The sequence below is a fragment of the Peromyscus leucopus genome, chromosome 5 (assembly GCF_004664715.2).
Source record: "Peromyscus leucopus breed LL Stock chromosome 5, UCI_PerLeu_2.1, whole genome shotgun sequence".
Lineage (NCBI taxonomy): Eukaryota > Metazoa > Chordata > Mammalia > Rodentia > Cricetidae > Peromyscus > Peromyscus leucopus.
In genome coordinates this window covers 113,653,517-113,673,308 of record NC_051067.1, presented here as the reverse complement: position 1 = coordinate 113,673,308, position 19,792 = coordinate 113,653,517, and the positions used below count along the sequence as shown (strand labels likewise).

The window sequence follows — 19,792 nt, the reverse complement described above, 5'->3', positions numbered from 1 at the left end:
ACAAAAAAGACTTAAATTGCCTTTAACACCAGATACTCATTGAATTAGTTTATGATTGAATACCATGTGCTAGGCATTGTGCTTACAAATTGATTTTTACCTTTAAGGAAATTGCAATCTAATGGAGGAAATGTACTAGTATATAAATACTATTGGGGTTGGGGATTTAGTTCAGTGGTAGAGCGCTTGCCTAGCAAGTACAAGGCCCTGGGTTTGGTCCTCAGCTCCAACAACAACAACAAAAAAAACAAAAACAAAAACAAAACTATTATAGTATCTCAAGTGTTAGGAAAAGAGAAACCCTAGGTTCTGTGGAAATACTGAAGCAGCTAATTCACACTAGGTGTGTGTGAGGGGATGGTCCAGCAAAACCTCAGAAGAGTTTATACTGAATCCCAAAGGGTAAAGATTTGGGGTTCTGTGTAACTGCCATGCACGCATGCAGAACTGAGTTTGGATCCCTGCTACTCACATAAAAAGCTGGGTGTGGTGGTGTACCCCTGGGAACCAGGTACTGAGGAGGTAGAGATAGGATCTTCGGAGGTTGCTGGCTAGCCATCCTAGCTAAATTGGTGAGTTCTAGGTTTCAGTGAGAAACTCTGTATCTAAATAAATAAATAAATAAGGTGGAAAGCAATTGAGGAAGACACTCCATGTTGACCTCTGGCTTCTATACTCAGGAGCATGCATGTATTCTGCACCTACCACACTACCGTCCCCATCCCCCATCCCCCCCCCCCCACACACAAAGAGTGGACAGAAGTGTCTTCCAGGCAGACTGGTTAAAGGAAAGGTCCTGAGGTGAGAGAGGAAGGGAGGAAGAGACAGGTTTGAGTTTTCAGCACTGGACGGAATTCATTTTACAGAACTCATAATGGCTGGGATATTGGGCCAGGGGTTGGGAGGCAGAGCTGTGAGGTGGGTTCTAGGAATGAACAGGAAGCTCCAGGGTGGTCTCTAATGCTACACTAAGGATGCAGTCAACCCTGCTGACTCTGCAAAGCCAAGACCAGATTTAGCTTCAGCAGCAGCTTGGAGATTACAGGGAGCACAGCTGGTGGGCGGCTCCTGACCTTCCCGGTAAGAAGTGACAGGCTGCGACTGTGCAGAGCGAGCATGGGAGCCAGCAGCCGAGTCAGAGAGACTAGGAAGGCATGTCCACACTCATGCGAAATCTCAGGAAAATTGTATCCTGGAAGCAAGGAGTTCTAGGTGGCTTTGTTTGTTTGTTTTTGTGTTTTTGACTATATTTAGTTCCTGCTGGCTTTGAACCTGTAGTCCTGTTGCAGCTAAGTGTTAGTATTACAGGTACGCCTCACCATGCACAGCTTGTTCTGTGTACACACACGCACGCACGCACGCACGCACGCACGCACGCACGCGCCCGTACAGCTCAGAGAACTGTTTAGAAGTTGATTCTCCCACCTTGTTTTGAGGCAGTGCCTCCCGTTTTTGCCCCCACCGTAGGAGTGCTGGAATTCCAGATGTGTGCTGCTGTGTTTGGCTTTCCTCCTGGGTTCTAGGTATCAAACTAAGGCCGTCAGGACTGCATGGCAAGGGCTTTTGCTTTCACTTACTGCATCACCCCTCTGGCCTTGTTTAAAGATATCTTTCTTTTAAAAAGTCTCACTTACCACTCTGTGTGTCTAAGTGTGTAGTGCACGGGCGCCACAGCACACGTTTGGAGGCCAGGGGCCAGCTTTGTGGAGTTGGTTCTCCTTCCACTGTGGGTTGTCAGGCATCCATGGCCAGCACATCCACCTGCGGAGCCATCTTACCCGTCCTCAATATACATTTTAATAGGAGGTATAAAGCACCTCTCTCAGTTATGGCTCTGGTCTATCCGCAATCTGCAGCAAGCCCCTTCCTAAAGGCAGGCAGGACGTTCTACCAGAGTCACTGCAAGGGTTCCTTTCCCCACTTCCGGTTCAGATAAAACCCCCAGGTCCAGTCCCGTGGTTCTGAGCTGTGGAGCCTCTGGCGCCCTGTCAGCAGGAAGGCCTTGGACTACAGCCTCCTGTCCTACAGATCACCCCTTTCTCCAGGCAGCTGCTTCATGTCTTGTTAAGAGTACTTCCCTTTCTCCAGTTCTCATGGGGCAACCCAGCATAATCCTCCTGTGTGTTCCTACACATGGTGGTAGCTTTTTAAAATTTTTTTTATTTTTTTAATGGTTCTTTTTAAAAAATAACTTTCTGGGCTGGCAAGATGGTTCAGTGGATAAAGGCACTTGCCACCAAGGTTGATGACCTGAGTTCAAGCATTGGAACCCATGAGGTAGAAGGTGAGAACTAAGTCCTGCAGGTTGCCCTCTGACCTCCACACACACCATGGCATACATGTATGTACCCTCCACCCCCAGTAAATAAATAAACGTGTAAAAGATACCATAATATGGTGATTGGTATATTTGCAGTTTTGATGTATTTTCCATGTTATTTAAAATGGTACTAGAATATTCCAATGTCTACATATATACTATAGTTGTAAGTAAACAACTCTGTTCAGAAAACATTTGCTGTATTTTGGGGTAGGTACTAGATGTAGAACAGAGATAAAAGGCATGGTATTTTTGGACTGTTGCCAGATCATGCTTTATTAGTGTTCTATTACTGTATACTGTACACTACACATTTAACAACTTAAAACAATGCCCATCTATTAGCTCAGATTTCTGTGGGTCAGAAGTCCAGGCACTGCATGGCTGGTTTCTTTGTCCAATGCCTCATGCCAAAATCAAGGCATCTTTGAGCTGTGTTTTCACCTGGAGGCTTCACTTAAGAGGAATGCACTTCCAAGCTTGTTCAGACGGTTTCAATATCTAGTTACTAGGGGTCTAGGACAGAAGTTCCTGCATCCTTACTGCTTGTTACTGAGGGGTTACTGTCAGCCCCCAGAGATCACGTCCTTGCCCTGTGCCCTTTCCATGTTCATAGGTGGCATAGTGAATCCCCTTCCCTTCTAACTTCCAGACCAGTTTAAATAGCCAATTAGGTCTCTCAATTGTTGCTGCTCCCTCCTAACTATTCATCATCCCAAATAGAAAGTCTATACTCATTAAACATAATTCCCCCAACCTTGCCGGCCTCTACGTTCTGTTTCTAAGAGCTTCCCTGCTGTGTTACTTACTTTTCTTGGTGGTTGTTGCTGTAATAAAATATTGTGACCAAAGGCAACTTAAGGAAGAGAGGGTTTGCTTTGGCTTATGGGTCCAGAGGAAGATCCATAAAGCAGGGGAGGCTTGAGGGCCAGAACAGGAAGCTGAGAGATCACATCTCCATCACACACAGGAAGCAGAGGGAGGGAGAAGGCTGCTCCCAGTGACTGGCTTCCTCCAGCAAGGCTCCACCTTCTAAAGGTTCCATAACCTTCCCAAACAGCTCCACAGCTGGGGATCGTTGGGTTTAAATACATGAGCCTGTGGGGACATTTTTCATTCAGACCTTCATACATGCCTTAAGTAGAGTTATCTTTGACTGGTCTCTTGTGTGGTGTGTTTCACTTGGCACTTGGTATAATCTTTTAAGAATCATTTGTGTTGTAGCATCTATAGGGAATTCCATGCTTTTGAAGGCTGATAATAATCCATTGTGTTGCTGGCCACATCTTCTTCATCTTCTATTCATCCCCTGACGGATACTTGGGGTCTTTAGATTTCTTTATCTTAAGGCCGGCTGATTTGGCCCCTTACTTGGACCAGTAGCCCATTGGCAGCTATAGTTGGAGTAGTGTCTTATTAGCCTTGCACAGCAGGGGGAAGGTGTGTGCTTCAGAGCCCAGAATCTTGGGGCTGTGGTAGGGTTCTGCCACCACATGCCCTCTAGGAAGACTCTGCCCCTGTTGGAGAAACCATTTTGTCCTCTTTGTAGCATAAATCTCTAAATCACACAGCAGAGTTCTAGAGATAGCGTGGCATCCGGCTTGCCTTCATAGCCAGGCTCTCTGCTCAGGACTCAAGCGCAATACGAAGGATGCCTTTTAATCACCTTCCATTCTGTGGGAGAGCACTCTGGCTTCATGTCTCCAGTATGACACGTGACATGGTTTTTAAGTGGTAGATAAGTGTGAGAAAACCATTAGTAAAGCGAGTGAGGGGGAGGGATTGGTGTTTACCTTTTATAGTTTATGATTATGACAGCATGCACGAAGTGAATTCTTCCAGCATGCTGTCTTGGAAAAGAACTTGGAGTACCAGTGACCAGATAGATGACACACAGATGGCAGTGTAAGGCTGTGACAGCCAGGGTTCCAGTCAGCCATGTGCCTCACCTTCACTAGACCTGCTGCAGTCTTTGGGGGATGAGGTACTGAATCATGACGATTGTGCTGGCTAGGAACTGGGAGGTGGAATTTCAGACTGAATGTGAATGGGACATGTTAGTAACAAGAAGGTTACCTGGGAGGAGAGTGAGGTACCGGGGTATGTGTGGGAATATGCTCAAGGTACATTATGAACTTGAATGGAAATGGCCTTATATAATCCTGTATAATAAAAAATAGCTAAAATATTAAGAATAAAACCTTGGATTCAGCAGGGATGGTATTTGAATAATGTGCCATATGGCTTCAAGCAGGTTCCACATGCTATGGAAAGGAATGAGTGTATTTTATGGGTGACTAGGTGGCAGTGTCCTAGGTTAGGTTCTCTTTGGGAGAGACTCTGTTTAGTAGCTAGCTGCTTCTTGCTCTGGTGCTAGTCACATTTTGGTTTTTCGAGACAGGGTTTCTCTGTGTAGCTTTGGTGCCTGTCCTGGAACTCACTCTGTAGCCCAGGCTGGCCTCGAACTCACAGAGATCCGCCTGCCTCTGCCTCCCGCGTGCTGGGATTAAAGGCGTGCGCCACCACCGCCTGGCTTCTATTCTTAATTTAGAGTGCACTGCCTTGGTTGTGTATAGTCCTGCTGTGTGTGTGTGTGTGTGTGTGTGTGTGTGTGTGTGTGTGTGTGTGTGTTTGTGTGTGTGTGAAATAGAAGCTGTCATGTTGTCAAAGTAAATGTGAGATTTAGGTGATAATTAAAAGGGCTTCACAGTCATGGTATGTACTCACTCATAGGTGGATTCTAGATATAAAATAAAGAACAATCAGACCACAATCCATAGAACCATGGAGGCTATATATATAGCATGCAGGTCCCTAGGACGACTGTGGCTTATAATAAATTTCAGTTTTACTCAATTATTGAAAAAAAATAGCCAAATGAATGGAAACACATGAACTATGAAGCAAAGGCTGAGGGGCCCCCAGCTGGATCAGGCCCTCTGAATAGGTGAGACAGTTGATTGGCTTGATCAGTTTGGGAGGCAACTAGGCAGTGGGACCGAGTCCTGTGCTCATTGCATGAGTTGGCTGTTTGAAACCTGGAGCTTATGCAGAGACACTTGGCTCAGTCTGGGAGGAAGGGACTGGACCTGCCTGGACTGAGTCTACCAGGTTGATCGCAGTCCTCGGGGGAGGACTTGTCCTGGAGGAGGTGGGAATTGGGGGTACGCTGGGGGTAAGGGGAGGGTGTGGGAGGGGGGAGAATAGGGGAACCCATGGCTGATATGTAGAGCTGAATGGTATTGTAAAATAAAATATATATTAAAAAAAAAAAAAAAAAGGGCTTCAAGCAGTGGTTCTCAACCTGTGGACCACAACCCCTTTGATGAACCTTTATCTCCAAAAACATTTACATTACGATTTATAACAGTAGCAAAATTATAGTTGTGAAGCAGAAACTAAAACATTTTCATGGTTGGGGGTCACCACAACATGAGGAACTATATTAAAGGGTCACAGCATTAGGAAGACTGAGAGTCCCTGGAAAGCATCCACGGCAGAGAACTCCAGTACCTGATGGTTGATTGTTGTTAGCTGGGGACTGCCTGAGAGGAAGACGAGCCAAAGGTAGGTCAGTCTTCTCCCCTGGCTGTATTGCTGGAGAACTGAAATTGTGTTCTTTCTCCCAGGCAACTGCTATGTCTGTGGACTGTCTTGGGCAGCATGCAGTGCTTTCTGGGTAAGTGAGCCTTCAGAGTTCATCTGCCACGAGTTCTGGGGATATGTTATAAGTTTCTGGGAAATTGGAAAATATCCTTATGTTTGAGGACAATGAAAGGGGTTAGTTTTCACATCCTGAGGACCTCAAGGGCACTTGCAGGGATTCTTTGCAGGTGTTTTTTTTTTTTTTTTTTTTACTCTCACAGGTAAGCAATGAACTCACATTTTGGTCATTTGTAATTTGGCCTTGAGCTTGCAGTTTTCTTGTTACCATACAGTCTCTTCAAGGAATCAGTCTAGTCTGGACAAAGGGGCGGTTAGGAGGATTGAGGGGACCTGGGTTCCAGTTTGATGATGCAGTGAGTGCTGGACATTGAGTCAGTTTACCTAACTGGACCTCAGTTTTCTCCTGAACTAATTTAAAAAATGATTTATTATTTGTATGTGTGTATGTGTATGCATGTGGATACATGTGTGCAGGTGCATGTGTGCCATGGTGCATTTGTGGAAGTGAGAAGACAACTTTGGGGAATCAATTCTTTTCTTCCACCGTAAGATCTGGGAATCAAATTGAGGCTATCAGGTTTATGTGGCAAGTGCTTTTACCCTCTGCGCCATCTCACCAGCCTCCAGAAGCAGTTTACTTCCACCAAGAAGGAATTGAACTACGTGATTTTCTTACTCAAAAATTGTAAGATTCTGGCCTTTGCTAATAACCCTAGCATTGAACCGGAATACAGTTAATGGGCAGAGACCCCTTCCCTTTCATGTTACTTAAAGTCACTGCCTTCCCCTCTCAAAGTTAGCTTTATTTTCAGTAATTTCATCGTTATTTGCTTATTTTTTGAGACAGGGTCTCACTGTGTAGCCCAGGCTGGCCTGGGATTCACTTTGTAGACCAAGCTGGCCTTGAACTCACAGAGATCCACCTGTGTCTCTGTATATATGTGTACCACCACAGCCTGGCTGGAAATGCTGTATTTCTATCATGATCTAATTTCTTTCTTTCTTTCTTTTTTTTTTTTTTTAAAGATTTATTTATTTATTATGTATACAGTGTTCTGTCTGCACATATCCCTGCAAGCCAGAAGAGGGCATCAGATCTCATTACAGATGGTTGTGATCCACCATGTGGCTGCTGGGAATTGAACTCAGGACCTTTGGAAGAACAAGCAGTGCTCTTAACCTCTGAGCCATCTCTCCAGCCCCATGATCTAATTTCTTAATCACTTAAAAAAAAAATCAAAAGCCAACCAAACAAAACAACACAGAATTAGGCCTGGGGAGCTGTCTTAGTCAGTAAAAACGTTTGCCATGCAAGTATGGACTTGAACTTGATCCCCAGGACCCACAGGAAAAGTCGAGCATGGCACATGCCTGTAGTCCTGGCTCTGGAGAAGTGGGGACAGAGGGAGACCTGAATTTCACTGTCCAGACAGCCTAGCTGAGCCTACATGCCCCATGGTCATCCAGAGACCATATCTCCCCCCCCCCCATATGTAAAAGCAAAGAGCCTTTATTTCAGGCTTGGAGCTTGGACTCTCTGCCCAACACAGCAGTGAAAGCAGAGAGTTCTGAGCCCAGGAAGAGTGCGGTTTTTGATTAATAGCAGAGGTTGGGGTGAGGGGATTTCCAGGCTTCAGGACCCTGATTGGCTGACATTTGCAGAGACCATATCTTTAAAAAAAAAAAGGGGGGGGGGCTATGGAGAGGGAGCTCAGCACTTAGGAATATATATTGCTCTTGCAGAAGACCCAAGCCAGTTCCCAACACACCCACATCAGATAACTCACAACTGCCTGTAACTCCAGCTTCAGGGGATTAGGTGCCCTCTTTTAGCCTCTTTGGGCACCTGCACTCACATGAAAATCCCCCTCACAGACACACATATACATGCAATTAAAAATAAAGTTCTTAAAAAAGAAGATGTGGGAGCCCACTTAGGTTTCCTGGTGGCTTTACCCAGCAGGTCTGCATAAAGAGGATGATTGGACCACAAGCCTGAGTGCAGGTGTCTGAGATGTCTGCACTTGGCTGTGCTGGGGGGAGGTCTTTTGCTCCACCCCTTGGAATTCCCTTAAACACCCTTTGGCAGGGACAGTCAGGGCCCGATGGATTAGCATCCGGGCCCTCCTGAGGCTATCCTGTATTTTCTATCTGTTTCTCCCCCCTCTTTGCTTCTATCTAATATTTCCTGCTGCTTCTACTTAAGAGTACTCTGGGGGAGTGTGGGGGTGGGATGGCCCCCCGACAAGAAGGAAGGGAACAGTTGAAGGAGATAGCCAATGTTGATTTCATATATGTGCACCCCAACACACACATAGATGAATAATTAAAACAAGCATTCTTACAAAACAGCTTTGTTAGGATATAATCAACACATCATACAGTTCACTTACTCAGAGTATACAGGTCAGTGGTTTGTGGTGTATGACATTAATTGCCTGCTTACTCTTTGCAGTATTGTGTTCTTTTTTAAAATTAATTAATTAATTATTATTATTTTTTTTTCCTGAGGCAGAGTTTCTCTGTGTAGCCCTGACTGTCCTGGAACTCACTCTGTAGATCAGGCTGGCATCAAACTCAGAGATCCGCCTGCCTCTGCCTCCCTAGTGCTGGGATTAAAGGTGTGCACCACCCCACCCCCACCTCCCACCCCCACCAGTATTGTTTTGTTTGTTTTTTTTTTTTTTTTTTTAGTTTTTCGAGACAGGGTTTCTCTGTGTAGTTTTGCACCTTTCCTGGAACTCGCTCTGTAGACCAGGCTGGCCTCGAACTCCCATAGATCCGCCTGCCTCTGCCTCCCGAGTGCTAGGATCAAAGGCGTGCACCACCACCGCCCGGCTCAGTATGGTGTTCTTGAGGAAGTGTGTGTACATGAGTAATGTCTAGAATTGAGTCGTGCTGCCAAGCCTGTGTGTAGAGCAGCAGTGCCTGCCTCCCTCAGCGTTTCCATCTTGGATCTCCTGTCCAGGAGCACGTTCTTGACGATCTTTTAGCCCTTCCGGTTCATTGTCTCCGATTTCCAAATACACTGCTAGATCTGGCTGTGCCCATCACAGACATTGTAAGCTGACTTCTGACAGCTGAAGGTGAGGACCTGGCACTTTGACCAGGTGCTCCGAAGGTCGCAGGTTACACCTGTCCGATATCCCTCGACTTCCCACTGTAGTTGTGTGTCACAGTTGTTAAGCGTTGACATTTGGGGTTCTTTGAGTCCCACCCCCTGAAGTCCTGGGGACTGACCCAGGGCCTCACACAGGCCAGCCAAGTACTCTACTATTGAGCTGCATTTTCACCCACCCCACCCCCTGTAGTTTCTTAAAATGTTTCTTACAGTGTCCTGCTAAGTTGTGCAGGCTGGCTTTGGACTGGTAATCCTCTTGTTCAGCCTTCTGAGTCACAGTTATGTAGTAATTCTAGATTCTTCACATATATTGCATTTGTCTCATTAAAAACCTTTAAAATTCTATCTCATTTGTTTGTTTGTTTTTTCAAGATAGGGTTTCTCTGTGTAGCTTTGGAGCCTGTCCTGAAACTCACTCTGTAGCCCAGGCTGGCCCTGAACTCACAGAGATCCACCTGCCTCTGCCTCCCGAGTGCTGGGATTAAAGGTGTGCCACCACCGCCCGGCTAAAATCCTATCTTTTATCTCTAAAATTTGTGAAGTTTTCACCATGATTGCTTTGGCCTGTGTCTGGGCACTCAGAGGACCTCCTGTCCCTTCCCTCTTTCATTATTGAGGTGTGTGTGTGTGTGTGTGTGTGTGTGTGTGTGTGTGTGTGTGTGTGTAGGCTGGAGAATAACCTCAGGTGTCATTCCTCAGGCATGGACTACCTTGTTTGTTCAGTTTTGAGACAGGGATTCTTGATGGGCTGGGACTCACAGAGTACACAAGGCTAGTTGGGCAGCAAGGTCCAGAGATCCACCTGTCTCCTCCACCCCCCGCACTGAAATTACAGCGTCTGCACCATGCCCAGCCTTTTTCACGTGGGTTCTGGGGAATCATATTCAGGTCCTCATAATTACACAGCAAATACTTTACCCCCTAAGCTATTTCCCCAGTTGACACTGTTTTATCCAAGTAAATAGAGGGATAGAAATACTCTGTATCATGTAGCAATACTAATGACCCATAAGATACTCTTAGGCACTCTGAATGTTAGATTTTTCCCATATTTGCTGGTTTGAAGAGTATCATCCTTAATGTTCTAGAGAATTGGAATTATGTGACTGGAAATCATACATGTGCTAATGCCTTATTGTGTTTTTCAGCATGTACATGCTTATATTATTTCCAGCCCAAATTTGAAGGGCTCCATTTTATTTTCATATAAAATGCTCTTTGAATTAACTAAGCAAGGCTCAGATAACTCACAGAGACTGAAGCAGCAAGCACAGAGCCTACATGGGTCTGCACCAGGTCCTCTGCATATATATTATAGCTTTCAGCTGAGGATTTTTATGGTACTTCTGACTATGAGAATGGGTGGGTCTCTGTAGTAGAATATTATTCTAAGGTGTGTTACTTTTGTTTATGTTGCATTTGCTTAACTCTGTGAAGCTGTGTTACTGTGCCTTACATACCTGATGGGCTAATAAAAAGCTGAATGGCCAATAGTGAGGCAAGAGAAAGGATAGGTGGGGCTGGCAGGCAGAGAGTATAATTAGGAGAACTCTGAGAAGAGAGTTATTATTGAAAAAGAGAAGCCAGAGAAGGAGGGGGACATTAGGGGCCAGCCACCCAGCTACACAACCAGCAATGGAGTAAGAATAAGATTTACAGGGCCTGGAGAGATTGCTCAGCGGCTGAGCACTGGCTGTCCTGAGTTCAATTCCTAGCAACCACATGGTGGCTCACAACCATCTGTAATGAGATCTGGTGCCCTCTTCTGGCCTGCAAGCACTCATGTAGGCAGAACACTGTGTACATAATAAATAAATAAATCTTTTTTTAAAAAAAGAATAAGATTTACAGAAGTAAGAGAACAGGAAAAGCCCAGAGGCAAAAGGTAGACTAGATAAGTTAAGGAAAACTGGCTAGAAACTAAGCCAAGCTAAGGCTGGCATTTGTAATTAAGAATAAGCCTCCGTGTGTGATTTATTTGGGAGCTGGGTGGCGGGCCCCCCAAAAGAGCAACTCCCCCCCAACAATAGGTCTCTGACTATCATGCCAGCTCTTGGGACTCTTCCTCCTGTTGGATTGCTGTGTCCAACTTCAATATGACAGCTTTTGCTTCATCTTATTGTATTTTGTCATGTTTATTGTTATCTCTTAGAAGCTTGTTCTTTTCTAATGAGAGAAAGGGAGGTGGGAAGGAACTGGGTAGGAGTAGAGGGAGGGGAAACTATAATCAGGATATATTGTATGAGAAAAGAATCTACTTTCTTCTTTTTTTGTTTTTTGAGACAGAGTTTCTCTGTATAGTTTTGGTGCCTGTCCTGGATCTTGCTCAGTAGACCAGGCTGGCCTCAAACTCACAGAGATCTGCCTGACTCTGCCTCCCGAGTGCTGGGATTAAAGGCATGCACAACCGCCACCCGGCAAAAATCTACTTTCAATGAAAGGAAAAAAAGAATTTTAAAATATATGTAGTGAGATATATGTACTATACTAATATGAAGTGAATAGCTCAAATAAATTTACAAACATATATGTTTATGAAGTCACCATTCTGATTACATTATAGTATTTTTTAGCATGTTAGAAGGCCCTTCCAATCTGAATTATGTATTTTTTAGTTTGGGAAGCTTTTCCTGCCTTACATCCTTGATAATTTTCTCCCCTCTATTTTCTCTTTCCTCTTTCTTTGTTTCTGTAGTTGTTAGTGTTAATTCTCCTAAGTGGATTCTTTTCTGGCCTCTTTCTTTTTTATTTCATTTCATTAGATTGTCCTTTGAGATTTATTTCTTTATTTTATTTTATTTTTAAAGATTTATTTATTTATTATGTATACAGCATGTATGCCTGCAGGCCAGAAGAGGGCACCAGATCTCATTATAGATGGTTGTGAGCCACCATGTGGTTGCTAGGAATTGAACTCAGGACCTCTGGAAGAGCAGTCAGTGCTCTTAACCTCTGAGCCATCTCTCCAGCCCGAGATTTATTTCTTTATTGTTTATTTGTTTTTACGTGTGTCCCTGCATGAATTTATGGCGTGGTATGTGTAGGTGCTCACAGCAGCCAGAGGTCACTTGATCCCCTGGAACTGGAGTTAGAGGTGGTTGTGAGTCCTGATGTAGGTGTGGAGAACTAAACCCGGATCCTCTGCAAGAGCAAGTGGGGTTTTAAGATGAAAAAAATTGTGAGTTTTCCTGAATTTATATGTTTGCACTATGTATGTGTCTGGTGCCCTGAGCGTCCAGAACTGGGTGTCAGATTCCCCAAAGCTGTAGTTACAGGCAGTTGTGAGCCATTGTGTGGGTGTTGGAAACTGAACCCATGTCTTCTGCAAGAGCACCAATGCTCGTAACTACTGGCCCATCTCTCCAGCCCTCTGTTAGATTTTCTTAATTTTCAACAACTTTGAAAGGCTTTGAATTGCTGTTTGAAATCAAAGGAATAGACAGAGTGCTAGAAAGGGGGACTCTTTTTATGCCTCCAGTTGTGGGCACAGTTGCACACCCTCCCCCCCAAAAAAATCTTGGAAAAAAAAAGATTAAAGAGTGATTGGGATAGCCAGCCATTCCCATGCTTTCAGACAGTCTTGTTTTGTTCTGCTTTGCCTTCCAGCCCTCTTTGCCTAGAGAAGGTGCCACCAGGTCCTGCACCTCAAATCAGCTTGCTGCTGAGACACTTCCTGCCTTCAGCACTTGGGCTTATCATCTGCTGTTACTTATTATCAGTTACCATTTGTCCAGATGCTTTCATTTCTCCTCCAATTTTCTTTGCCGTGTGGCTTCCTGTCTTTTTTTTTTTTTTTTTTTTAAACTACATTTTGGAAGGGCTTTGGGGGTTGGGAATGAAGAGAAACACGTTGAGTCACTGGTGTCTATCCTCAAGAGTCCCCTTTCTGCTGTTCTCCATCGTCTGCACTGTGTCCGAGCTCCCCAGTAATGGAGAAACAGCTCATGGATGAAGCTCGTAGTCTGGACTGATTTTCCTCCTAATGGGAAGGTGCCATCTTTCTGCTCCAAGAGTACCTGATTCCTTTGCCTCTAGATCTTCATTCTGCATTAACTCTCTTAGACGTTCCAGAAGGTCTGTGAAATTCCACCTTCCCTGTGTTAGCCGCCTTCTCCTTTAGCCATCGTCCCTCTTTAGATTTTCCGCTACTCTCTAGAAGTCTGGTCTTTCCAAACAGGGACTGTTAATCTTTCTTTCTTGAGCTCATTGGTCCTCATTGATACGCAGAGGCTTAGCATGTTCTCTAATTAAAAATCAATGCCGGATTACTGCAGGGATGTTAATTCACAGATCAGCAGTAATTTCTTTCTTAAAAAAATATAAAGCATTCTTATTTTTCAGATTCTTTATATTGATTGACACTTTAAACTTACTATGACAGCCTTCCTATGCTACTTTGCTCTTTTTTCTTGGGTCGTTAGTTCACTTCCTGATGGATCTGGTTTTGTTTCTGACTAGTAGACTTGCAGAGGAATTTGAGATTTTTCTGCAGGATTTTGACCCAGTAATAAGTGTGTTTAACACATTTATTGAGTGTAAAGCTCTGTGCCTGGTGATATTGGGCTTTAAAAGATATTCTAGACCTGGTGTTGTTTCCAGATATGTAGGTGGATTGAGACGAGAGCCTTAACCTTGGAGAGCCTTCTTGTAGAGAAAACACAGTTGAAATGTAGACCTTGCAGTGGGATTAACATGGAGCCGGAATTGATCCTAGCTGGGGCACTGGGAAAGACTGGGAGAGGAGCAGGTTGGAGCTGAATCCAGAGGGAGCAGACACTCTCTCATGAGTGGATATGGGTAGTGAAGGCCAAATACGGAAGTAGCTCTCACGGAGATACTGTTCCCCCTTGCTTAACTGTCAGCTTGGGTTACACTTGTCATTGGTATGCCTTTCAGAGTAGATCATTGTCATGTGCATCTGAGAGTTTTTGGAGCACTGCCTGCAGTTCGGCATGTGCTTTTCTGTCATAACGTGCGTGCTCTTACGTTGCTGTATTGCTATAATGTTGATGTTGTTCTAGCCGAAGATTCCTGTACATCGTCAATCTAGATGCCCCTTTTGAAGGTCACCGCAAAATCTCCCGCCAGAGCAAATGGGACATCGGAGCTGTGCAGTGGAATCCTCATGACAGCTTCGCACACTATTTTGCAGCTTCGGTGAGTTCATTTACGTGGTGTTGTCTTTTTTTAAAATGTGTCATTAAGGCAAGTCTTTGTGTCCTGCACAGAGAAGAGAATGTAATCTTCATTGCTCAGTTTAAAAAAAAAAAAGGAGAAGAGGTTTGTGAGGCTGGCGAATGGCTCATTGAATGGATGATCTTCCAGAGGACCTGGGTTTGATTCCCAGTACCTACATGGTGGCTCACAACCATAACTGTCTGTGACTTGGGTTCTAGGATATCTGACACCCTCATCCAGCCTCCATGGGCACCATGCATATGCTGCACAGATATACATGAAGGCAAACACTTATACACGTTTAATAAAAATAAATCTTAGGAAAGGGAGGTTTGCCTGTTTCTGAAAAAAGAGACAAGGTGTCTTAGAGGTTTTATATGTGTGTATATGTATAGTTAATTTGCTGGCCCCTAGTCTGTGTCAGGCTTTGTATTTATTTCTAGGGACTGAATCTAGATTTTTTTAAGGGAAGCAAGTAGATGCCTTCGTTTCTGTGTGTAGTGAGTTACCTTCCTCAGTGATAATCTGACTAGCTAAGGGCTGTGTGGCAGATGATCAGAAAGATACTCTAAGAAGAGGAATGTGAGCTGGTCTGGAGCTGGCTTTCTTTGCTTTTAGAGGGATCAAATACCTCATCCATCGCCTGGAGAGATGGTTCTCAATGGTTAAGAGCAGGAATGGCCCTTGCAGAGGACCTGAGTTCAGTTCCCGGCACCCACCTTGCGTGGCTCCCAGCTGTCGGCACCTCTAACTCCAGGGACCCTGGCCTTTCCTGGCCTGTGAAGGCACCTGCACTCACAGGCATATACCCCCTCCCACACATGCAGATGGTTAAAAATAAAGTAAAACAAAACTACTTTATCCATTCCAAGGGTGGGATGCTTTCCTAATTGGAGTTCATTAGATTGCTTAAGCTCTGTAGATTTCCAGTGTCCATTTATATGTGAATTCCCCAGGGTTTACACCTAGCTTCTTTTTCTTTTCCGAGAACCTTACACACCTCAAAAGATTTTGGACTATGTCATCTCTGGTGTCTTTCTCCAGATTCTTTGTCATCATTTTCTCTAAAGCAGTGTTTCTCAAACTTCCCAGTGCTGCTGCGGCCCTTTAACACAGTTCCTCATGTTGAGGTGACCCCATTCATAAGATTATTTTCGTTGCTACTTCATAACTGTGATTTTGCTCCTGTTATGAATCGTAATGTAAATATCTGTGTTTTCCAGTGGTCTTAGGTGACCCCTGTGAAAGGGTCATTCGACCCCCAAAGGGGTCGCAAATCCATAGGTTGAGAACTGCTGCTCTAGAGCAACTGTAGATTTCCATGCTTGTCCCTTTATGATTATCATTATTTGTGTATGTACATGTGGATATGTGTTCGTGTGTGTGTGTGTGTGTGTGTGTGTGTGTGTGTACACGTACACGATTTCATGTGTGTCTACATGCATGTAGAGGCCAGAGGTCCGTGTGGGATGTCTTCAGTAACCAGTAACCCCTCAGGGATTCTCTTTTCTCCACTTCCCCAGCACAGAGGTTCTGCACCTAGCTTTTCATGTGGGCGTTGGGCATCGAATTCAGGTCCTTATGTTTGTGTGGTAACCACTGTGCTGACTGACCTTCTCTACAGCACTTCCTGGACTTGAAGTTTGTTTTGTTTACCCTGTGGAATCTCTGGCACACAAGTTGGCTTCTATATGGCGTCCTCTTCTTTACGTTGGGCAGTTGAGGTGAGAGCATCTATTCCTGCATGGCTGCGCCACTCACGGCCTTCTCATCCTTGCTGCTTTGCAGAGTAACCAACGGGTCGATCTCTATAAGTGGAGAGACGGCAGCGGAGAAGTTGGTACGACGTTACAGGGCCACACTCGAGTGATCAGGTAGGCATTGCCCCGGGCAGCTTCCTGGCCTGGCGCACTTTGTCTCACAGTCCTTTGATGAGGGAAGGTGCCATTCATTTCACATGCTTGACCTGCTGTGTCGCCAACAGGGCCTCAGTCTTCAAGGCAAATGCCTGGAAGTGAAAATACCCTGGAGAACAGCCTGTTAAAATTTAGGAAGCATAACCTGAATCCCAGAAGACTTGGCTACAGCCCCGTCCAAAGTACAGGGCCAGGGCTGATTTTTGCTGCAGGAAGGAGAGTTTGTTAGACAACAGAATCTCCTTATTCAGGGTCCTTAGTGGTCAGGAGTGCAAGGACACACTGGGCAGCAGCTGTGGATTGTTCCCCGGAACTCTGCTTCACATAGTTGCCCCCCACATGAGGCCTTCCAGAGTGTTCCTTGATCCTCCTTTCCTCTGGGTCACCATTTCCTCTTCCTGGAGAGTAGTAGCAGGGAGCAGAGGGTTGGGGAAGATGGCCTGGAAGTAACAGGAAAGATGAGATACTGGTGTGTGCAGAACTGCCTTTCCTAGAACTGAGGGTAACAGCAGGAAATAAGTTGCCCCTGCTTCCGAGGGTTTACCCAAGGCTCCTGTGGAGATAACTTTGTGTGTTTCCTCTTTGTTTTGTCTGTTTATTCAGAGAGTAGGAAGAGGAACAGAGTTGGGAGAGGAAGAGTTGGGCTCCTGTACATTTTGTTTCTTAGGAGAGATTAGGAGCTTATGTCTTGTTTGTTGTTGTTTTTAAAGCTTTAGGGCAATTTAAGAGTTAAAGACAACTCCAGGATGGTAAGCTATAGCTCTCACCACTGCCTAGAAGAAGGTGGAGAAGGGAAAAAGACAAGGCCATGCTGTTTGAATTAAACCTGCACAGAGGGTCAGTCACCTGTAGAGAGGAGGGGACCTTTAGAGAAAAAGTCTTAGGGAAAGCAGGCCTAGAAAGAGATAGAAGAAGCTGGTGTGGTGGTGGCGCACGCCTTTAATCCCAGCACTTGGGAGGCAGAGGCAGGCGGATCTCTGTGAGTTCGAGGCCAGCCTGGTCTAAAAAAGCAAGTTCCAGGACAGGTAGGACTGTTATATAGAGAAACCCTGCCTTGAAAAACAAAACCAAACAAAGTGGGGAGGGATAGGGAGAGAGAGGGGAAAGCTATGCTTCTCTGAGCTGAAGGGCAGGCTCAGCAGAACCTTACTGCCCCTCTGTGCCGTCTGCGGCTGTGCGTGTTTTAAGTTGAAATGCCCATTTCTTCTTGGGAGCGGGCAGGATTATGGCTGGCAATTCTGGGTGGCAGGACCCGGGTTTCCTTCTGAGCTCAGTTACCTCTTGTTCACCTGCAAAGAACCTTCGTGCCTCGCCCCGAGTCATGTTAGGAAGCACACTGTGAAGACAGCGTGGAGCCACCAGAGAGTGGATTTGTCAGCGCGTTGGAACCAGACGTTAAAGCTCTGTCTGTCTGTGTTCTCTTTATTTTCTTTCTGCCAGCGACTTGGACTGGGCAGTGTTTGAGCCAGATCTCCTGGTCACCAGCTCTGTGGACACCTACATCTACATCTGGGATATCAAGTAAGAACAGCGACGCGGCATCGCCACTCAGTTGGTGGACAGTCGGAAACTGTTAGAGGTTAAGTGTCTTAGTTTGGTTCCTGTGGATCAGATCCCGAGACCAGGATCTGAGAGCAGGTATAGATAGTAAGAGGTGAGAGAAGAGCTGCCAGGGATGAAGACAGACAGGTCTGGAAGGCTGTGAAAAGCAGGCATGTCTTCCCTGGGCACCACTGTAGAGCTTAGTCTTCCCGGGGAACGTCAGTCTCTGCTGGGAAACTCCTCCCTTCCCACCGAGGGCCTGGGAAGCAGAGTACTGCAGTCACAGCTGACGGCTGCCCCCAGAAGTCTGAATTCCCCAGCTCTTCCGGCTTGTCAGGGTTCTGCCAAGCAGTCCTCAGAGGCCAGAGAATCCCTGTGGCAAAGCTGCACAGATGCTGGCCTTTGCAAGTCGAGCTGGTCTGCTCAGGCGGCACATGATGAGCTGCTAAGACCTCTGCTTAGCTCTTACTGGCTCTGTCAAAGGGGCTAGTGGCCTCCACACCGGGGTGCACCTCATAAAGTAAGGTTAAAGGAGCTCCCAGCCTCAGGTCTGGCTTGCCTAAGAACAGTGCTGCTTTTAGTGATAGAGCTAGCCATTCTGAGGGGGCGGTCTGCAGACGCTGCTGCATTGGAGGCCCCCTTGCGGCAGGCCACTGCCTCCCCCGTGGCAGTAACTTTGGGTTGTTTTACCCTGCCAGAGATGGAAGGGGAACAGACTAGTTAGACTAGCAGAAGTGTTCTGAGGAAGTAAGGTATGTGTGCCTGGCCTGACCAAGTACGGCCATGTTACCTGCAGACCAGCCCTTGGAGCCTATGAGTCTAAGGTCTAACATCTGAGGGGAATCATGGAATCCAGAAGTGAAGAGGAGAGCTCTTCAGCAAATAAAATGTCCTCAGGGAACTGCACCCCTCATTTACAGACAACAAGTATTTTCATCATTTGAAGACACTGAATTAGCCAGGCATATTGGTGCACACCTTTAATCCCAGCACTTGGCAGGCGGAGGCAGGGGGATCTCTGAGTTTGAGGCCAGCTTGGTTTATAGAATGAGTTCCAGGAGAGCCAAGGCTACACAGAGAAACTCTGTCTCAAAAAATGGGGGTGGGGGGTGGGAGGAGACATTCTTTCCTCAGATATTTAAGTCACACCGAATGTGGGGGTCTTAAAACATTTGGCAACAAGAAAAGATTTCTGAACATTCAGTGACCTAAAAATTAATCCAGAATCACACACAGAATGAATCTGAGGTGTTTTGATTTTACACCTATTTTATAAACCTGTGAACCCTAGGGTTGCATGAAAATTTCTCAGGCAAAAAGGGAATGTCAATGCGGGAAGTTTAAGAAACTCTAAATAGTAAGCCTCCTCAGCCCCAGGGAGCCTCCTGGTTCTCCCCTCTGTCTCTGTGGAAGAAGTTTCCCCCTGACTTGGTGGTCAGCTGTTATACTTCTTTGTATCAACAGTAATGATTCCTTGAAGTGTTATTCTAATTAATCTTATCAATAAAAAACCAGGAGTCAGATATCAGGGTGAAAACCTGGAAGATCAGAGAAGCAGGGGAGCAGCCACAGTTGCTTCCTACCTCTCCAGTTCCTTCGACCGAAAGGGCCGAGAGCCTCTCAGGCCACTTCCTGTCTCCTCTCTCTACAGTCCTCCAAACCTCTATGGTTAGCTAGTGGCTAGCTCCACCCTCTGACTCCAAGCAAGCTTTACCAGTCAGAGCACAATCAAAATATCACACAACAATTCCTTATTAAAATTGTGATGACATATAACATAAAATTTGGCATCATAGCCATTTTTTGAGTCTGCTGCTAAACCATGCTCAGTACATTTACATTATTCTGCAGTTTGTCTCCAAAGGCTTCTCTTGCAGATCCTAAACTTCACACATTAAACAACTCTCCATTCCTTCCTGCGCTTGGAACTGTGCACTCAGCTCTCATCAACTGCAATTGCATGTAGCAGGCTTTCTTTGGGCAGCCAACCAGCTCTCAAATCATGACACAGAGACTTATTATTAGTTATGAATGCTCTCAGTCTTAGCT

The 19,792-nt window shown here is 45.5% G+C and overlaps 1 protein-coding gene across 5 annotated transcripts in view; it reads left to right on the top strand.

The window, feature by feature from the left end:
- Window positions 1-19,792, top strand: part of Wdr59 (WD repeat domain 59) — a 76,652-nt gene that overhangs the window by 7,439 nt on the left and 49,421 nt on the right. For all 5 annotated transcript variants that reach the window (XM_037206284.1, XM_037206282.1, XM_037206281.1 and 2 more), the window contains exons 2-5: window positions 5,950-5,999; window positions 14,129-14,264; window positions 16,074-16,159; window positions 17,642-17,722. In XM_037206284.1, coding sequence (XP_037062179.1) covers window positions 5,950-5,999; window positions 14,129-14,264; window positions 16,074-16,159; window positions 17,642-17,722 — 353 coding nt within the window. The remainder of the gene's footprint in view (window positions 1-5,949; window positions 6,000-14,128; window positions 14,265-16,073; window positions 16,160-17,641; window positions 17,723-19,792) is intronic.